Source organism: Oncorhynchus gorbuscha, unplaced genomic scaffold (assembly GCF_021184085.1).
Source record: "Oncorhynchus gorbuscha isolate QuinsamMale2020 ecotype Even-year unplaced genomic scaffold, OgorEven_v1.0 Un_scaffold_3893, whole genome shotgun sequence".
NCBI classification, from domain to species: domain Eukaryota; kingdom Metazoa; phylum Chordata; class Actinopteri; order Salmoniformes; family Salmonidae; genus Oncorhynchus; species Oncorhynchus gorbuscha.
This window is the reverse complement of record NW_025748035.1, coordinates 3,878-26,396: the sequence shown is the minus strand read 5'-3', so window position 1 is coordinate 26,396 and position 22,519 is coordinate 3,878. Positions and strand designations below refer to the sequence as shown.

General features: G+C 47.1%; 1 protein-coding gene across 1 annotated transcript; it reads right to left on the bottom strand.

Annotated features, from left to right (window-relative positions):
• Positions 1-2,315: 2,315 nt before the first annotated feature.
• LOC124028237 (UPF0606 protein KIAA1549L-like) lies at positions 2,316-17,740 on the bottom strand (the record flags this gene model as incomplete). The annotated part of the gene is made up of 5 exons (XM_046340349.1): positions 2,316-2,487; positions 3,189-3,340; positions 6,406-6,465; positions 15,595-15,763; positions 17,612-17,740. Coding segments are annotated over 5 exons (682 nt in total), but the record flags the coding sequence as incomplete, so codon positions are not given.
• Positions 17,741-22,519: the final 4,779 nt, after the last annotated feature.

Genomic DNA, 22,519 nt, shown 5'->3' with positions numbered 1-22,519 from the left:
ACCCACTCTGACACAGAGACATACAGTTCTGAGAGATCTTACCCACTCTGACAGACCTCACCCACTCTGACACAGAGACATACAGCTCTGACAGACCTTACCCACTCTGACACAGAGACATACACCTCTGACAGACCTTACCCACTCTGACAGACCTTACCCACTCTGACACAGAGACATACACCTCTGACAGACCTCACCCACTCTGACACAGAGACATACAGCTCTGACAGACCTTACCCACTCTGACACAGAGACATACAGCTCTGACAGACCTTACCCACTCTGACACAGAGACATGCAGCTCTGACAGATCTAAGCCTGTTAGTACACAGAAAACAGAGTACTGAGGAACTTTATAAGGATATGCACAGAGGGGGACGCACGCACACACACACATTCTTGATTTGATACACATTCAGAAATGCCATCTCTCTCTCACTCCTCCCTCTCCCTCCCCCTCTCTCCCTCCCGTCCTCTCTCTCCCTCCCCATCTCTCTCTCCCTCCCCTCCCCTCCTCTCCCTCCCTCCCTCCCTCCATACCTCCCTCCCTCCCTCCCTTCTCCTGTGTGTTCACAGTGAGAGTGTAGTGCAGCTCAGTGTTCTGCCTGGAGCTGATGTGTGAGATTATGAGAAGATGGTGTCTACCTTTCTCTCTCTCAGCTGGAACATTTCTCCCTTCCCTCTCCATCCGCTCCTCTCTCTCCCTCCCTCCCCTCCTCCCTCTCTCCCTCCCCTCCTCCCCCCACCTCTCTTTGTCACACACTCACATACTCTCAACAGAATTCTAAAGACATTTCTCTATTAAACAGTATTTGCTTTGCTCTCTCTCTCGCTCAACTCAATTTGCTTTATTGGCAAAACGTAACAATATAAATTTTGCCAAAGCTTACTTTGGAGATTTACAATATGAACATAATTCAAATAATAATAATCAATATTGTCAACGGGACAACAGTAACAACAATAATCAAGGGTCAAAATAACCATACGTGGTATTTCTGTGTACTATGTGCTCTTTGTTTTGGGCCAAATAGCATTTTAGTTTGCTCTGTTTTTTGTTAATTCTTTCCAATTTGTCAAGTAATTCTGTTTTTATTTTCTCTTGATTTGGTCTCTCTCTGTGTATAGCTTGAGTTTCTTCTCCTCTCTCTCTCCATCCCCATCCATCCATCCACCACCCACTCGCAACAACCCATCCATCCATCCACCCACCCATCCACCCACCCACCCATCCACATCCCACCCCATCCACCCATCCATCACCCAACACACCCGTATCCACACCCACCCATCCATCCACCACCCACCCATCCACCCACCCATCCATCCATCCATCCATCCATCCACCCACCCACCACCCACCCACCCATCCATCCATCCATCCCCACCCATCCGTCCACCCATCCGTCCACCAGCCCATCCACCCACCCACCCATCCACCCACCCATTCCATCCATCCATCCACCCGTCCATCCATCCACCCACCCAACCATCCACACCCACCCATCCACCCACCATCATCCACCCACCCATCCATCCATCCACCCATCCATCCATCCACCCACCCACCTGCCCACCCATCCATCCATCCACCCATCCATCCATCCATCCATCCACCCACCCACCCCGTCCATCCATCCATCCATCCAATCCACCCACCCACCCATCCATCCACCCACCATCACCCATCCATCCCATCCATCCATCCACCCATCCATCCATCCACCCATCCATCCCCCATCCATCCACCCACCCACCCACCCACCCACCCAACCATCCACCACATCACCCACCGCCACCCCACCCACACCCATCCATCCATCCATCCATCCCACCCATCCACCATCCACCCATCCCCATCCATCCACCCCCCCACCCACCCACCATCCATCCATCGATCCATCCACCCCCATCCACCCATCCACCCATCCATCCATCCATCCACCCACCCTCCATCCACCCACGACCCACCCACCCACCCATCCATCCCGTCATCCACCCATCCACCCATCCACCCACCCATCCACCCACCCACCCACCCACCCACCCACCCATTATCCATCCACCATCCATCCACGACCACCCATCCATCACACCCACACATCACACCCACCCACCCACACCCACCCACCCACCCACCCAATCCACCCACCCACCCACCCACCCATCCATCCATCACCCACCCACCCACCATCACCCACCATCCACCCACCCACCCACCCATCCACCCATCCACCCATCCACCCACCCACCCATCCACCCATCCACCCATCCACCCATCCATCCATCCATCCAAGAGGAGGTATACGTACGTTCAGCCTGCAGCTGAATGAAGTAACCCAGTGTGAGGGCCATGGTCTGAGAGTCCAGCGTGTTCAGGACCTTGGCGGCTGACGTGCCCGGTAAGGGAAGACCGTTGAGCTGAACGTAGTAGGTCATCTCTGCTGGGTTCTTCTGACCCATCACTCGACGGATACTCACCATCTGAGTGGATATAGGAAGGTTTAAAACAAGTCTCCTCAGATTGAAGGCTCCACCTGTACGTCCAGAATGTTACGGTGCCAATGACACCTACGGACATGAAGGGGTCAGAGAGCTTCTTACAGCACGTTTACTTCATACACTAGTTCTTTAGAAAACAATACAGTGACAAATGAGAACACAATGACTGATGGGTAAAAAACATGTGGTTAACACAGTAATCATTATTGAAATGAATTGTATAAATACCATTCAGCATCTTTACCTTTAATATATTTAACTTCGATAACAAGCTGGAAATCCCTCTAATTAAGTTTGTGTGTGTGTGTGTGTGTGTGTGTGTGTGTGTGTGTGTGTGTGTGTGTGTGTGTGTGTGTGTGTGTGTGTGTGTGTGTGTGTGTGTGTGTGTGTGTGTGTGTGTGTGTGTGTGTGTGTGTGTGTGTGTGTGTGTGTGTGTAAACACACACGTGTGTTTTTTTATCATCACTGTGAAATATAGATGCTTTGTTTAAGAAACAAGTCAGCATTAGTATTCAATTCATTAGCCTCACTACTCAACACACATAAGGACATCCACCCTGGGGAAGTTGACAATAAACCTGTCAGGAGTGGCCACACTGTCTCAGAACCAGGTCTGTCAAGGGCCTCCAGAGCAGACCTCCAGGCCAACCTGCCTGGGTTGCAGTGCCAGCTCTGCTCCCTACCTGGACAGTGTAGCTGTCCACAGTGGTGGCTCTCCTGAAGCGAGTGCCTTGCTGGCGAGCAACCACAAACAGCTCAGCCAGGCGCTGCTCCATGAGACTGGCAAAGCTCTGGTACTGGCTCTCCAGAGATGAGTTATCCACATCCAGGATGACTGCAGGGAGAGGGGGAGTGGGGAGGGGGGAAGGAGGGAGGGAGAGAGACGGAGCAGAGAGGAGAGAAAAGGAGAAGGAACGGAGGGAGAGAGAGGGAGAGTGAGAAGTGAGAATAAGAGAGAGGGAGAGAGCGAGAGAGAGAAAGGGAGAGTGAGAGTGAGACAGAGGGTAACGAGGAGGTCAGAGGGCAGAGGAGGTGATTGAGCGAGATATTTTAATCCAATTGAGAGAGAGAGAATGAAGGAGGAGAAAGAGAGGGATGAGGAAGGAAGCTAGAGAAAGAGAGAGTCTGCCTCTCTCTCCTCTCTCTTTCCTCCCAGAGACGGTAGTCTGCCTCCCTGCCTCTCTCTCTCCCAGAGACGGTAGTCTGCCTCCTGCCTCTCTCCTCTCTCTTTCTTCCCAGAGAGATGGTAGTCTGCCTCCCTGCCTCTCTCTCCTCTTTCTTCCCAAAGAGACATTAGTCTGCCTCTCTCTCCTCTCTTTCTTCCCAGAAATACGGTAGTCTCCCTCCCTGCCGCTCTCCCTCTCTTTCTTCCCAGAAATACGGTAGTCTCCCCCTCCCTCCTCTCCTCTCTTTCTTCCCAAAGAGACATTAGTCTGCCTCTCTCCTCTCTTTTCTTCCCAAATACGAGAAAGAGACATTAGTCTGCCTCTCTCTCCTCTCTTTCTTCCCAGAAATACGGTAGTCTCCTCCCTGCCTCTCTCTCTCTCTCTCTTTCTTCCCAAAGAGACATTAGTCTGCCTCTCTCTCCTCTCTCTTTCTTCCCAGAAATACGGTAGTCTCCTCCCTGCCTCTCTCTCTCTCTCTCTTTTCTTCCCAGAAATACGGTAGTCTCCCTCCCTCTCTCTCCTCTCTCTTTCTTCCCAAAGAGACATTAGTCTGCCTCTCCTCTCTTTCTTCCCAGAAATACGGTCTCCTCCCTGCCGCTCTCCCTGAAATACGGTAGTCTCCCTCCCTGCCTCTCTCTCTCTTTCTTCCCAAGAGACATTAGTCTGCCTCTCTCTCCTCTCTCTTTCTTCCCAGAAATACAGTAGTCTCCTCCCTGCCTCTCTCTCCCTCTCTCTTTCTTCCCAAAGAGACATTAGTCTGCCTCTCTCTCCTCTCTCTTTCTTCCCAGAAATACGGTAGTCTCCCTCCCTGCCGCTCTCTCCTCTCTCTTTCTTCCCAGAAATACGGTAGTCTCCCTCCCTGCCTCTCTCTCCTCTCTCTTTCTTCCCAGAGAGACATTAGTCTGTCTCCCTGCCTCTCTCTCCTCTCTCTTTCTTCCCAGAGAGATGTTAGTCTGCCTCTCTCTCCTCTCTCTTTCTTCCCAGATATACGGTAGTCTGCCTCCCTGCCTCTCTCTCCTCTCTCTTTCTTCCCAGAGAGACATTAGTCTGCCTCCCTGCCTCTCTCTCCTCTCTCTTTCTTCCCAGAGAGACGTTAGTTTGCCTCTCACTCCTCTCTCTTTCTTCCCAGAGAGACGGTAGTCTGTCTCCCTGCCTCTCTCTCCTCTCTCTTCCCAGAGAGACATTAGTCTGCCTCCCTGCCTCTCTCTCCTCTCTCTTCCCAGAGAGACATTAGTCCGCCTCCCTGCCTCTCTCTCCCCAGAGAGACATTAGTCTGCCTCTCTCTCCATCACACAGATAATTCCCTATATAAAAGAGAAGAGGCTACACATCTACACACACACGAGCTCGTACACAACCACACACTACGCATATCTAAACACACTCATCTACGCATATCTAATCTGATCTGATTCATCTACACATCTACACAGTCCAGACCTGATTCCTCTACACATCTACACAGCCCAGACCTGATTCATCTACACATCTACACAGCCCAGACCTGATTCATCTACACAGCCCAGACCTGATTCATCTACACAGCCCAGGCCTGAGTCATCTACACATCTACACAGCCCAGACCTGATTCATCTACACATCTACACAGCCCAGACCTAATCTGATTCATCTACACAACCCAGACCTGATTCATCTACACAGCCAAGACCTGATTAATCTACACATCTACACAGCCCAGACCTGATCTGATTCATCTACACAGCCCAGACCTGATCTGATTCATCTACACAACCCAGACCTGATTCATCTACACAGCCAAGACCTGATTAATCTACACATCTACACAGCCCAGACCTGATCTGATTAATCTACACATCTACACAGCCCAGACCTAATCTGATTCATCTACACAACCCAGACCTGATTCATCTACACAGCCAAGACCTGATTAATCTACACATCTACACAGCCCAGACCTGATCTGATTAATCTACACATCTACACAGCCCAGACCTGATCTGATTCATCTACACAACCCAGACCTGATTCATCTACACAGCCAAGACCTGATTAATCTACACATCTACACAGCCCAGACCTGATCTGATTAATCTACACATCTACACAGCCCAGACCTGATCTGATTCATCTACACAGCCCAGACCTGATCTGATTCATCTACACAGCCCAGACCTGATCTGATTCATCTACACATCCCAGACCTGATTCATCTACACATCTACACAGCCCAGACCTGATCTGATTCATCTACACATCTACACAGCCCAGACCTGATTCAATTGCTACACCCTTAGGAAAAAAAGGTGCTATCTAGAACCTTAAAGGGTTCTTCAGCTGTCCCCATAAGAGAACCCTTTGAAGAACCCCTTTTGGTTCCATGTAGAACCCTTTTGGTTCCATGAGGAACCTTTTGGGTTACCCTTTCCACAGAGGGTTCTACATGGAGCCCAAAAGGGTTCTACATGGAACCAAAAAGGGTTCTCCGTGGAACCAAAAAGGGTTCTCCGTGGAACCAAAAAGGGTTATCCTATGGGGACAGCCGAAGAACCCTTTTGAAACCCTTTTTTCTAAGACTGTACCGTGGTCATGCATATGCTTTTTCAATTTGGACCAATCCATACAGGCCCATTTCCACGACTGTAATGGGTTAAAATAAGCACAAAAGACTGTATATACAGAACACATATCAGCAGCTCAACTAGAGAACTTCTCTTCAATAAGCCAATAAGGAGAGAAACAATAAGACAATTACCTGTGATTACCCAGAAGTCTCTGGTAGCGATGGAGGTATTGAGGTTGTGGTATTCCAATGCTGAAAAAGAACAGAGGAACAGCATGACTGGTCTGACATTTCTTCTTTATGTGAGTCAAAACCATTTCTGTCAAGCTCTTTATGAATTTAACTCAGGTCAGAACTACATTGGTGCTTTGAGTGGCGCGATTTCTCCTTGTGAAAACATCACTGCAGTGGTACTGAGAGTTTACAGTGGAACAACTTAAACCTGCCTGTGTCTGTGTGTCATAGAGTTTCTTATACTGAGAGTTTACAGTGGAACAACTTAAACCTGCCTGTGTCTGTGTGTCATAGAGTTTCTTATACTGAGAGTTTACAGTGGAACAACTTAAACCTGCCTGTGCCTGTGTGTCATATAGTTTCTTATACTGAGAGTTTACAGTGGAACAACTTAAACCTGCCTGTGTCTGTGTGTCATATAGTTTCTTATACTGAGAGTTTACAGTGGAACAACTTAAACCTGCCTGTGCCTGTGTGTCATATAGTTTCTTATACTGAGAGTTTACAGTGCAACAACTTAAACCTGCCTGTGTCTGTGTGTCATAGAGTTTCTTATACTGAGAGCTCTGGCTGAGTGTCTCACTGTGAGCTGATATCTGCATGGGCTCTACCTCTCTTCTGGTTGTCTGTTGAGTTTCCCAGGCTTTAGCTAGGTTACATATTTCCTGCCTGATTAAGTACTGGGGCTGGCACAGTGGTTTGGGGGCATGCTGTTTAACTGGCCTATGAAATCAGACACGGTACAGAAAGAGAGACAGCGGTAGAGTTGTATAGAGTGAGAGAGACATCTGGTTCAGGTGTCACAAACAAACTGGCAGTGATAACAGCTCTAAAATGGCTGTCCGGCTCTGCGAGTCTGGCACTAGATGCCCCCTCCTCTCCATTCTCAGCACGTCCCCAAACATCCTCTACACATCTATCTGGGGGTTCTTTTACTTCCGGCGCCGACTGAGATGGCGCCTCGCTTCGCCTTCCTAGGAAACTATGCAGTTTTTGTTTTTTTTTTTTAAAGTGTTATTTCTTACATTAGTACCCCAGGTCATCTTAGGTTTCATTACATACAGTCGAGAAGAACTACTGAATATAAGATCAGCGTCAACTCACCATCAGTACGACCAAGAATATGTTTTCCGCGACCGGATCCTGTGTTCTGCCTTACAAACAGGACAACGGAAAGGAAACGACTCCGAAAAAGAGGGAAACGGCGGTGTTCTGGTCAGACTCCGAGAAAAGGGCACATCGCGCACCACTTCCCAGTATTCTTCTTGCCAATGTCCAGTCTCTCGACAACAAGGTTGATGAAATCCGAGCAAGGGTGGCATTCAGAGGGACATCAGAGACTGCAACGTTCTTTGCTTTACGGAGACATGGCTTACTGGGAAAACGCTATCCAGGGCGGTGCAGCCAACGGGTTTCTCCACGCATCGCGCCGACAGAAACAAACATCTCTCTGGTAAGAAGAGTCGCGGGGCGTATGCCTCATGACTAACGGGACATGGTGTGATGAAGGAAACATACAGGAACTCAAATCCTTCTGTTCACCTGATTTAGAATTCCTCACAATCAAATGTAGACCGCATTATCTTCCAAGAGAATTCTCTTCGATTATAATCACAGCCGTATATATCCCCCCCCAAGCAGACACATCGATGGCTCTGAACGAACTTTATTTAATTCTTTGCAAACTGGAAAACATTTATCCAGAGGCTGCATTCATTGTAGCTGGGGATTTTAACAAAGCCAATCTGAAAACAAGACTCCCTAAATTTTATCAGCATATCGATTGCGCAACCAGGGGTGGTAAAACCTTGGATCATTGATACTCTAACTTCCGCGACGCATATAAGGCCCTGCCCCGCCCCCCTTTCGGAAAAGCTGACCACGACTCCATTTTGCTGATCCCTGCCTACAGGCAGAAATTAAAACAAGAGGCTCCCACGCTGAGGTCTGTCCAACGCTGGTCAGACCAAGCTGACTCTACACTCCAAGACTGCTTTCCATCACGTGGACTGGGACATGTTTCGTATTGCGTCAGATGGGAATATTGACGAATACGCTGATTCGGTGTGCGAGTTCATTAGAACGTGCGTCGAAGATGTCGTTCCCATAGCAACGATAAAAACATTCCCTAACCAGAAACCGTGGATTGATGGCAGCATTCGCGTGAAACTGAAAGCGCGAACCACTGCTTTTAATCAGGGCAAGGTGTCTGGCAACATGACTGAATACAAACAGTGCAGCTATTCCCTCCGTAAGGCTATTAAACAAGCTAAGCGTCAGTACAGAGACAAAGTGGAATCTCAATTCAATGGCTCAGACACAAGAGGCATGTGGCAGGGTCTATAGTCAATCACGGACTACAAGATGAAATCCAGCCCAGTCACGGACCAGGATGTCTTGCTCCCAGGCAGACTAAATAACTTTTGCCCGCTTTGAGGACAATACAGTGCCACTGACACGGCCTGCAACGGAAACATGCGGTCTCTCCTTCACTGCAGCCGAGGTGAGTAAGACATTTAAATGTGTTAACCCTCGCAAGGCTGCAGGCCCAGACGGCATCCCCAGCCGCGCCCTCAGAGCATGCGCAGACCAGCTGGCCGGTGTGTTTACGGACATATTCAATCAATCCCTATACCAGTCTGCTGTTCCCACATGCTTCAAGAGGGCCACCATTGTTCCTGTTCCCAAGAAAGCTAAGGTAACTGAGCTAAACGACTACCGCCCGTAGCACTCACTTCCGTCATCATGAAGTGCTTTGAGAGACTAGTCAAGGACCATATCACCTCCACCCTACCTGACACCCTAGACCCACTCCAATTTGCTTACCGCCCAAATAGGTCCACAGACGATGCAATCTCAACCACACTGCACACTGCCCTAACCCACCTGGACAAGAGGAATACCTATGTGAGAATGCTGTTCATCGACTACAGCTCGGCATTCAACACCATAGTACCCTCCAAGCTCGTCATCAAGCTCGAGACCCTGGGTCTCGACCCCGCCCTGTGCAACTGGGTACTGGACTTCCTGACGGGCCGCCCCCCAGGTGGTGAGGGTAGGCAACAACATCTCCTCCCCGCTGATCCTCAACACGGGGGCCCCACAAGGGTGCGTTCTGAGCCCTCTCCTGTACTCCCTGTTCACCCACGACTGCGTGGCCACGCACGCCTCCAACTCAATCATCAAGTTTGCGGACGACACAACAGTGGTAGGCTTGATTACCAACAACGACGAGACGGCCTACAGGGAGGAGGTGAGGGCCCTCGGAGTGTGGTGTCAGGAAAATAACCTCACACTCAACGTCAACAAAACTAAGGAGATGATTGTGGACTTCAGGAAACAGCAGAGGGAACACCCCCTATCCACATCGATGGAACAGTAGTGGAGAGGGTAGCTAGTTTAAGTTCCTCGGCATACACATCACAGACAAACTGAATTGGTCCACTCACACTGACAGCATCGTGAAGAAGGCGCAGCAGCGCCTATTCAACCTCAGGAGGCTGAAGAAATTCGGCTTGTCACCAAAAGCACTCACAAACTTCTACAGATGCACAATCGAGAGCATCCTGGCGGGCTGTATCACCGCCTGGTACGGCAACTGCTCCGCCCTCAACCGTAAGGCTCTCCAGAGGGTAGTGAGGACTGCACAACGCATCACCGGGGGCAAACTACCTGCCCTCCAGGACACCTACACCACCCGTTGTTACAGGAAGGCCATAAAGATCATCAAGGACATCAACCACCCGAACCACTGCCTGTTCACCCCGCTATCATCCAGAAGGCGAGGTCAGTACAGGTGCATCAAAGCTGGGACCGAGAGACTGAAAACATCTTCTATCTCAAGGCCATCAGACTGTTAAACAGCCACCACTAACACTGAGTGGCTGCTGCCAACACACTGTCATTGACACTGACCCAACTCCAGCCATTTTAATAATGGGAATTGATGGGAAATGATGTAAATATATCACTAGCCACTTTAAACAATGCTACCTTATATAATGTTACTTACCCTACATTATTCATCTCATATGCATATGTATATACTGTACTCTACATCATCGACTGCATCCTTATGTAACACATGTATCACTAGCCACTTTAACTATGCCACTTTGTTTACTTTGTCTACACACTCATCTCATATGTATATACTGTACTCGATACCATCTACTGTATGCTGCTCTGTACCATCACTCATTCATATATCCTTATGTACATGTTCCTTATCCCCTTACACTGTGTATAAGACAGTAGTTTTGGAATTGTTAGTTAGATTACTTGTTGGTTATCACTGCATTGTTGGAACTAGAAGCACAAGCATTTCGCTACACTCGCATTAACATCTGCTAACCATGTGTATGTGACAAATAAAATTTGATTTGATTTGATTTGATTTTATTCATTTCTAAAGATTTGCAAGCCTGTCACATCACCCTCTACCACTGTATGAGTGAGTAGGGGAACAACGGATGCTCTGGCCTGTTACCCGTTACTACTGCAGGGCTGTCAGCACAATCTCTTTAACACTGTCCAATACTGTAGCCTCAGCCGTGCACAATCATGCTGCTTAATCTGTGATGATGTTTCACATAAACCTCAGAGCTCCACTGCTGAAGTTAGAGAGGCCAAGGGATGAAAAACACAGCATTCTGAAAGGTATTTGTTGGGTGGATTTAAAAGGAGCAGGTTGTGTGTGATTCCCTTGTTGAATATAGGAAAACAACATGTGCTCTAAACAGTAGTTTAGAAGTCAAACACTCATCAAATATTCAACAAGTGAATGTGTGTTGTGATGATTCTTTACTTGATGAGTTGTTTGGTTTTCCGTCATCCACATTCTGGTTAATCTATCTATCTATCTATCTATCTATCTATCTATCTATCTATCTATCTATCTATCTATCTATCTATCTATCTATCTATCTATCTATCTATGAACAGTCTGAAAAATCCCCTGACCTTCCCTGGAATTCTCCAGGCTGAAAACAGTAACGTTGGAAGTGGAGAGTGAGATTTAGGGCCGTCTCTGTCTGAACATGGCCTGAGGTGTTCTACTGTGCACACTGATAAACCCCCCACTGTTAATTATTTACTGTGGTAATTGCCTTTGAAGAGTGGAGCCAGCCGCTGCCAACATATGGCAGAGACCTTCCCTCACCTCCCTATAAAACTGTAATATTACGAATGGCAGAGACCTCCCTCACCTCCCTATAAAACTGTAATATTACGAATGGCAGAGACCTCCCTCACCTCCCTATAAAACTGTAATATTACGAATGGCAGAGACCTCCCTCACCTCCCTATAAAACTGTAATATTACGAATGGCAGAGACCTCCCTCACCTCCCTATAAAACTGTAATATTACGAATGGCAGAGACCTCCCTCACCTCCCTATAAAACTGTAATACTGTAATATTACGAATGGCAGAGACCTCCCTCACCTCCCTATAAAACTGTAATATTACGAATGGCAGAGACCTCCCCTCACCTCACTGTAATATTACTGCCTCCCTCACCTATAAAACTGTAATATTACGAATGGCAGAGACCTCCCTCACCTCCTATAAAACTGTAATATTACGAATGGCAGAGACCTCCCTCACCTCCCTATAAAACTGTAATATTATGAATGGCAGAGACCTCCCTCACCTCCCTATAAAACTGTAATATTACGAATGGCAGAGACCTCCCCTCACCTCCCCTATAAAACTATAATATTACGAAGGGCAGAGACCTCCCTCACCTCCCTATAAAACTGTAATATTACGAACAGCAAAGACCTCCCTCACCTCCCTATAAAACTGTAATACTGTAATATCCCTATAAAACTGTAACAGCAAGACCTCCCTCACCTCCCTATAAAACTGTAATATTACGAATGGCAGAGACCTCCCTCACCTCCCTATAAAACTGTAATACTGTAATATTACTGTAAGGGCAGAGACCTCCCTCACCTCCCTATAAAACTGTAATATTACGAACGGCAGAGACCTCCCTCACCTCCCTATAAAACTATAATATTACGAATGGCAGAGACCTTCCTCACCTCACCTCCCTACCTCCCTATAAAACTGTAATATTACGAATGGCAGAGACCTCCCTCACCTCCCTATAAAACTGTAATACTGTAAGAGACCCCTCACCTCCCTACTGAATGGCAATAAGGTACAAAACCAACAGGGCAGAACTCTCATCTCTGTAATATTACTCTTTCCCCTCTGATGAATCTAAACCAACAATATTACGGCAAGACTCCTCATCTCTATTACGAAAACTCTTTTCCCTCTGATGAATCTAAACCAACAAGGCAGACTATCTCCCTATAAAACATCTCTCTCTTTCCCTCTGATGAATCTAAACCAACAAGGCAAACTCTCTCTCATCTCTCTCTTTCCCTCTGATGAATCTAAACCAACAAGGCAAACTATCTCTCATCTCTCTCTTTCCCTCTGATGAATCTAAACCAACAAGGCAAACTATCTCATCTCTCTCTTTCCCTCTGATGAATCTAAACCAACAAGGCAAACTATCTCATCTCTCTCTTTCCCTCTGATGAATCTAAACCAACAAGGCAAACTATCTCATCTCTCTCGTTCCCTCTGCTGAATCTAAACCAACAAGGCAAACTATCTCATCTCTCTCTTTCCCTCTGATGAATCTAAACCAACAAGGCAAACTATCTCTCATCTCTCTCTTTCCCTCTGCTGAATCTAAACCAACCAGGCAAACTATCTCATCTCTCTCTTTCCCTCTGATGAATCTAAACCAACAAGGCAAACTATCTCTCATCTCTCTCTTTCCCTCTGATGAATCTGCTTCCTGTCTTCAACTCTGTGCTTCTCGCTCCCCTCAGTCTTCCTCTTGTGCTATTTTACTCACTATTCTACACTGTCCCCACCCCTTCTCTGTGCCCACAGGAAATGATGCCCATCACTTGATTTATTCACAGCACAAAGTGGAGGGTCAGCGCAACACTCATTAACATTCATGCTTCTTGTCTGGCCCATGCTGTCCAATGTAAACCAAGCAGCCATCTGCCCACCCCTTAATGATACAGTAATGATGCTAGCAGATGTACTGTATGTCAGAGCACAGCCCCGTGGCGCAACCCTCTCGTAAACAGGGTCACATGGGTCACCCCAAATGCATCTTGGGTAGTCATGGATCAAGGGTGAGGGGTGACCCCGGTGTGAGTTTCGGAGGAGAAGTAGGTGCCGCTCTTCCCAGATGTTTGGAAAACTGTCTGTGATGCAGAGAACGTCTTGGACCAGCTGCCTCAGAATGGCATTTCTCTCTGTGCTGATCGGAGCATTCGTTTGTTCGTTCTCCCAGTTCAAATGGAGGGAGCAGGCAGACTGTAGACTAGAAGAGTGTACTGGGAACGTTGTTTACTCACACCGTTTCCCTGTGACTGCTCATTCGTCCTTTAACATACACAGCTGCTATAGGGAGGGAACACTGGAGCAGCCTAGTTAGATGTGGCCTGTCCTTACAGAGGAGGATGAGGAGGCAGGGGGTAGCTGTACCTTAGCATCCAGTGCTTACAGAGGAGGAGGAGGAGGAGGAGGAGGAGGAGGAGGAGGAGGGGAGGCAGGGGGTTAGCTGTACCTTAGTATCCAGAGCTTACAGAGGAGGAGGAGGAGGAGGGGGGAGGCAGGGAGTTAGCTGTACCTTAGCATCCAGAGCATACAGAGGAGAAGGATGAGGGGGAGGCAGGGGGTTAGCTGTACCTTAGCATCCAGAGCTTACAGAGGAGGAGGCTAGCTGTACCTTAGCATCCAGAGCTTACAGAGGAGGAGGAGGAGGAGGCTAGCTGTACCTTAGCATCCAAAGCTTACAGAGGAGGAGGAGGGGGAGGCTATCTGTACCTTAGCATCCAGAGCATACAGAGGAGGAGGAGGAGGCTAGCTGTGCCTTAGCATCCAGAACTTACAGATGATGAGGAGGAGGAGGCTAGCTGTACCTTAGCATCCAAAGCTTACAGAGGAGGAGGAGGGGGAGGCTATCTATACCTTAGCATCCAGAGCATACAGAGGAGGATGAGGAGGAGGCTAGCTGTACCTTAGCATCCAGAGCTTACAGAGGAGGAGGAGGAGGCAGGGGGTTAGCTGTACCTTAGCATTCAGAGCTTACAGAGGAGGAGGAGGGGGTGGCAGGGGGTTAGCTGTACCTCAGCATCCAGAGCTTACAGAGGAGGAGGAGGAGGCTAGCTGTACCTTAGCATCCAGAGCTTACAGAGGAGGAGGAGGAGGCTAGCTGTACCTTAGCATCCAGAGCTTACCGATGAGGGGGAGGCAGGGGGTTAGCTGTACCTTAGCATCCAGAGCTTACAGAGGAGGAGGGGGTGGCAGGGGGTTAGCTGTACCTAACATCCAGAGCTTACAGAGGAGGAAGAGGAGGAGGGGGAGGCAGGGGGTTAGCTGTACCTTAGCATCCAGAGCATACAGAGGAGGAGGAGGAGGCTAGCTGTACCTTAGCATCCAGAGCTTACAGATGAGGAGGAGGAGGCTAGCTGTACCTTAGCATCCAGAGCATACAGAGGAGGAGGAGGAGGAGGAGGAGGCTAGCTGTACCTTAGCATCCAGAGCATACAGAGGAGGAGGAGGAGGCTAGCTGTACCTTAGCATCCAGAGCTTACAGAGGAGGAGGAGGAGGCTAGCTGTACCTTAGCATCCAGAGCTTACAGATGAGGAGGGGAGGAGGCTAGGTCTACCTTAGCATCCAGAGCTTACAGTACAGTGACTCAATCATTTTTTAAAAATGCATTGTTGTAGAGGGCAACAGTCACGAACATGGCTGAGCAACAGTCACAAACATCCAATTACTCAAAGGGCTTGAGAACGCCACTCGTCCTTGTTATTCTATACAAGTCCTTCCAGTACCTCAGTCCTTCTTCTGAAGAGACCCATGCTACTCACTGCTATAAATACCCAGACAGAAGTGTGTCATGCAGGCTATATGAAACCCACAGGGGTGTCTAGGGAGTAGTATGAAGTTGGCACGTAGACTCTGATCTCAGGTCAGTTTTGTATTTCAATCCCAATAAAGGTAACGGGGGGTAACCTGATTCTAGATCTGTTTCTGGGGACACATGATTTGGATCATGAGGATAGAGGGCATCGAGGAGGCACTAGGACACTTACGTTCAGCAATGACCAGCGGTGGGTAGAACAGGAAGTAGCCGACCATCTCGGCGGTCAGCTGACCCAGGAGGTTCGAGGCGGCGGTGCCGTTGAGAGGGGCGGTCCCGTTCCTCACCATGTAGACCAGAGACACAGCAGGAGAACCAACTGACTGAGAAACACCAAGCATCTAGAGGACAGGGAGATGGAGAGAGGGAGATGGAGAGAGGGAGATGGAGAGGGAAATGGAAAGAGGGAGATGGAGAGAGGGAGATGGAGAGAGGGAGATGGAGAGAGATGGAGATGGAGAGAGGAGATGGAGAGAGGACAAGATGGAGAGAGGGAGATGGAGAGAGGAAGAGAGATAGAGAGATGGAGAGAGATGGAGAGAGGAGAGGAGAGAGATGGAGAAGAGATGAGAGAGGGAGAGGAGAGGGGAGATGGAGAGAGGAGAGAGATGGAGAGAGAGAGAGGGGAGGGGAAATAGAGACAAAGTTGCACAACATAATTTCAATTTAGATCAATCTACTTTAATGTTTAATAAGTTACAGAGAGGTATAAAATGTATTGGCATAATTAGCATAACAAAAATATGCTTAAATCCATAAAGATATTACAACGGCTGTCAAGAGTGAAACTGACAAGCCATTCGCCACTGTGAAAGTGCTTATAACGTCAACTACACAAAACCTAAAACTAAACCTTGACATACATACATAATATAGTGGACATGTTACCACGGCAGCTAGGAAGCTCATTAAAACAACACAAACACTGTCTCCTAAACACATCAGTTCAGATCAGAGAACAGCTTCTATTTACAATGGCACATGAACAATGCACTTAGGAATGATAATTATGCTCCAATTATACACAGCTTGCATTTTGCTTTGCTAGTGCCAAACCTCTTCAACTGCAGAGCTGTGTCTGTGAAACGGTAGGAGCAAAATGCTTTGAGATTTAATCCACACAAACTGTGCCACACATCAAAATGACCAATCGGACGACCCATATTTAGATTCTTTGCATTTGTTTGTACTGAAGTTTAATGTCACAACATCTCAAATAAGCCACAACAAGGCATCAACACAAGTCTGGTATAAATATCAACTGTTCCTTCAATTTGAAACAGTTAGAAGTCAAATCCCTACTTCCAAACCGTCCCGCCCTGATCTGTTTCACCTGTCCTTGGCTTGTCTCCACCCCCCTCCAGGTGTCGCCCATCTTCCCCATTATCCCCCGAGTAGTTAAACCTGTGTTTTCTGTCTGTATGTTGTCAGTTTGTCTTGGTTGTCAAAAGTCAACCAGCGTTTTTGTATCAACTCCTGCTTTTCCCCAGTCTCTCTTTTCTCGTCCTCCTGGTTTTGACCCTTGTCTGTCCTGGACACTGAGCCCGCCTGCCTGACCACTCTGCCCCTGGAGCCTCCTGACCACTGTCTGCCCCTGAGCCTGCCTGCCTGACCACTCTGTCTGCCCCTGAGCCTGCCTGCCTGACCACTCTGTCTGCCCCTGAGCCTGCCTGCCTGACCACTCTGTCTGCCCCTGAGCCTGCCTGCCTGACCACTCTGTCTGCCCCTGAGCCTGCCTGCCTGACCACTCTGTCTGCCCCTGAGCCTGCCTGCCTGACCACTCTGTCTGCCCCTGAGCCTGCCTGCCTGACCACTGTCTGCCCCTGAGCCTGCCTGCCTGACCACTCTGTCTGCCCCTGAGCATGCCTGCCTGACAACTCTGTCTGCCCCTGAGCCTGCCTGCCTGACCACTCTGTCTGCCCCTGATCCTGCCTGCCTGACCACTCTGTCTGCCCCTGAGCCTGCCTGCCGTCCTGTACCTTTGCCCTTATTGCTGTATAAACATTGTCACTTCAACAAGGTCTGCATCTGGACCTTTATCCTGATACAAACAAGAAATAATCTGTGGTGGGAAGCTTTGATAAGAGTATCTAGAGATTTAGGCTGTGTATTAGGATATGAAGTCACCACCTCCACAGGTCACAGGGTTACTGAGTGAGGAGGAGGCCATTGTACTATAATATCTCTACCTGGACAGAGAGTCTGGTGTGGACGTCCAGGACTTTGGCCTGGGCCTCAGAGAACACGTTCTCCAGCCTCTGTTCCATCATCTGCGAGAACCGACAGGAACGCGGGTCATCTCCTGGACCTACAAAGCGCTGGAAAGAACACCCATTGAGAGACAGAGAGAGAACACCCATTGAGATCATAGAACATGAAGAACATCAGGGCAGAGTAACTGTAGATCGATACTCAACCCCATCAATATGAGCTGGTATATGAACACAGAGCAGACTAATGTCCTGTCTCCTTAATAACATGTCTGGTATATGAACACAGAGCAGACTAATGTCCTGCAGTCTCCTTAATAACATGTCTGGTATATGAACACAGAGAGTAACAGATCTAAATATGAGCTGGTATATGAACACAGAGCAGACTAATGTCCTGCAGTCTCCTTAATAACATGTCTGTCAGGCAGAGTAACTGTAGATCGATACCCCCATCAATATGAGCTGGTATATGAACACAGAGCAGACTAATGTCCTGCAGTCTCCTTAATAACATGTCTGGTATATGAACATCAGGGCAGAGTAACTGCAGAGCTGGTATATGAACACAGAGCAGACTAATGTCCTGCAGTCTCCTTAATAACATGTCTGGTATATGAACACAGAGCAGAGTAACTAATGTCCAAGTCAGGGCAGAGTAACTGTAGATCGATACTAACATGTCTGGTATATGAACACAGAGCAGACTAATGTCTAATGTCCATCAGGCAGTCTCCTTAATAACATGTCTGGTATATGAACACAGAGCAGACTAATGTCCTGCAGTCTCCTTAATAACATGTCTGGTATATGAACATCAGGGCAGAGTAACTGTAGATCGAGATCTCAACCCCATCAATATGAGCTGGTATATGAACACAGAGAGACTAATGTCCTGCAGTCTCCTTAATAACATGTCTGGTATATGAACACAGGGCAGACTAATGTCCTGCAGTCTCCTTAATAACATGTCTGGTATATGAACACAGAGCAGACTAATGTCCTGCAGTCTCCTTAATAACATGTCTGGTATATGAACACAGAGAGTAATCAGACTAATGTCCTAATGTCCTGCAGTCTCCTGTCTGGTATATGAACATGTCTGGTATATGAACACAGAGCAGACTAATGTCCTGCAGTCTCCTTAATAACATGTCTGGTATATGAACACAGAGCAGACTAATGTCCTGCAGTCTCCTTAATAACATGTCTGGTATATGAACACAGAGCAGACTAATGTCCTGCAGTCTCCTTAATAACATGTAATGAGATCGATATGAACACAGAGCAGACTAATGTCCTGCAGTCTCCTTAATAACATGTCTGGTATATGAACACAGAGCAGACTAATGTCCTGCAGTCTCCTTAATAACATGTCTGGTATATGAACACAGAGCAGACTAATGTCCTGAACAGTCTCTCCTTAATAACATGCAGTCTCAACCCCCATCAATATGAGCTGTATATGAACACAGAGCAGACTAATGTCCTGCAGTCTCCTGTCTGGTATATGAACATCAGGGCAGAGTAACTGTAGATCGATACTTCAATATGAGCTGGTATATGAACACAGAGCTGGTTTAATAACATGAACACAGAGCAGACTAATGTCCTGCAGTCTCCTTAATAACATGTCTGGTATATGAACATCAGGGGCAGAGTAACTGTAGATCGATACCAACCCCATCAATATGAGCTGGTATATGAACACAGAGCAGACTAATGTCCTGTAGTCTCATAATAACATGTCTGGTATATGAACACAGAGCAGATCAATGTCCTACAGTCTCCTTAATAACATGTCTGGTAACATCAGGGCAATGAATCACAGAGCATATGAACACAGAGTAAATGTCCTGCAGTCTCCTTAATAACATGTCTGGTATATGAACATAACTGTAGATCGACAGAGCTAAACACAGAGCAGAATCGAGTCTCACTGTCTGGTATGAACACAGAGCAGACCAATGTCCCATGTCTAATGTCCCAGTGTCTGTATATGAACACAGAGCAGACTAATGTCCTGCAGTCTCCTTAATAACATGTCTGGTATATGAACATCAGGGCAGAGTAACTGTAGATCGATACTCAACCCCCATCAATATGAGCTGTATATGAACACAGAGCAGACTAATGTCCTGCAGTCTCCTTAATAACATGTCTGGTATATGAACATCAGAGTAACTGGTAGATCGATACTCAACCTCATCAATATGAGTCATATATGAACACAGAGCAGACTAATGTCCTGCTTAATAACATGTCTGGTATATGAACACAGAGCAGACTAATGTCCTGCAGTCTCCTTAACATGTCTGGTATATGAACATCAGGGCAGAGTAACTGTAGATCGATACTCAACCCCATCAATATGAGCTGGTATATGAACACAGAGCAGACTAATGTCCTGCAGTCTCCTTAATAACATGTCTGGTATATGAACACAGAGCAGACTAATGTCCTGCAGTCTCCCTTAATAAATATGTCTTATCATCAGCAGAGTAACAGATCAACCCAACCCCATATATAGCTGACTAATGTCCCAAGTATCTCCTTAATAACATGCAGAACACAGAGCTAATGTCCTGCAGTCTCCTTAATAACATGAACACAGAGCAGACTAATGTCCAGTCTCCTTAATAACATGTCCTGAACAGGGTTTATATACAGAGTAGACCAATGTCCTGCAGTCTCCTTTAATAACATGTCTGGTATAACATGTCTGGTATATATGAACACAGAGCAGACTAATGTCCTGCACTCCTGTAATAACATGTCTGGTATATATGAACATCAGGCAGAGTAACTGTAGATCGATACTCAACCTCTTAATAACATGTCTGGTATATGAACATCAGGCAGAGTAACTGTAGATCGATACTCAACCCCATCAATATGAGCTGGTATATGAACACAGAGCAGACTCAGTCTCAGTCTCCTTAATAACATGTCTGTATATGAACATCAGGGCAGAGTAACTGTAGATCGATACTCAACCCCATCAATATGAGCTGGTATATGAACACAGAGCAGACTAATGTCCTGCAGTCTCCCTTAATAACATGTCTGGTATATGAACACAGAGCAGAGTAACTGTCCTCGACACTCTCCTTAATAACATGTCTGGTATATGAACACAGAGCAGAACATGTCTGGTAATGTCCAGAGCAGGACAATGTCTCTCTTAATAACATGTCTGGTCGAATATGAGCTGGTATATGAACACAGAGCAGACTAATGTCCTGCAGTCTCCTTAATAACATGTCTGGTATATGAACATCAGGGCAGAGTAACTGTCCTAAGTCCTCAATATGTGGTATATGAACCAGAAACCCTGCAGTCTCCTTTAATAACATGTCTGGTATATGAACACAGAGCAGACTAATGTCCTGCAGTCTCCTTAATAACATGTCTGGTATATGAACACAGAGCAGACTGTAATGTCCTGCAGTCTGAACACAGAGCAGACTAATGTCCTGGTCTGAACACAGAGCAGACTAATGTCCTGCAGTCTCAGCTTAATAACATGTCTGGTATATGAACAGAGGGCAGAGTAATGTCCTGCAGATCTCCTTAACCCATAATATGAGCTGGTATATGAACACAGAGCAGACTAATGTCCTGCAGTCTCTTAATAACATGTCTGGTATATGAACACAGAGCAGACTAATGTCCTGCAGTCTCCTTAATAACATGTTCAGTATATGAACATCAGGGCAGAGTAACTGTAGATCGATACTCAACCCCATCAATATGAGCTGGTATATGAACACAGAGCAGACTAATGTCCTGCAGTCTCCTTAATAACATGGGCAGAGTAACTGTAGATCGATACTCAACCCCACAGTGCTGGTAGAACTAAATGTCCTAGTCCTGCAGTCTCCTGTCTGGTATATGAACATAAGTAACAGACTGTCTCAACCCCATCAATATGAGCTGTTATGAACACAGAGCAGACTAATGTCCTGCAGTCTCCTTAATAACATGTCTGGTATATGAACACAGAGCACAGAGCAGACTAATGTCCATCCTTAATAACATGTCTGGGTATGAACACAGAGCAGACTAAATGTCCCACTAGCCCATCAATATGAGCTGGTATATGAACACAGAGCAGACCGAATGTGTCCTGCAGTCTCCTTAATAACATGTCTGGTATATGAACATCAGGGCAGAGTAACTGTCCCGCAGCCTCAACCCCATAACATGTCTGGTATATGAACACAGAGCAGACTAATGTCCTGCAGTCTCCTATAATCAAGAGTAATTGATGTCTGAGTATATGAACACAGAGCAGACTAATGTCCTGCAGTCTCCTTAATAACATGTCTGGTATGAACACAGAGCAGACTAATGTCCTGCAGTCTCCTTAACATGTCTGGTATATGAACATCAGGGCAGACTAACTGTCCTGCAGATACTCAACCCCATAACATGTCTGGTATATGAACACAGAGCAGACTAATGTCCTGCAGTCTCATCAGGGCAGAGTCTGGATATACTGAACATCAGACAGACTAATGTCCTGCAGTCTCATAATAACATGTCTGGTATATGAACACAGAGCAGACTAATGTCGACAAACTCCCAGTCTCCTTAATAACATGTCTGGTAAATGAACACAGAGCAGACTAATGTCCTGCAGTCTCCTTAATAACATGTCTGGTATATGAACACAGAGCAGACTAATGTCCTGCAGTCTCCTTAATAACATGTCTGGTATATGAACACAGTGCAGACTAATGTCCTGCAGTCTCTCAGGCAGAGAACTGTAGATCGTACTCAACCCCATGAGACAGGAACACAGAGCAGACTAATGTAAATAACTGTAGAACATCAGGCAAATGAACATCAATATGAGCTGGCATATGAACACAGAGCAGACTA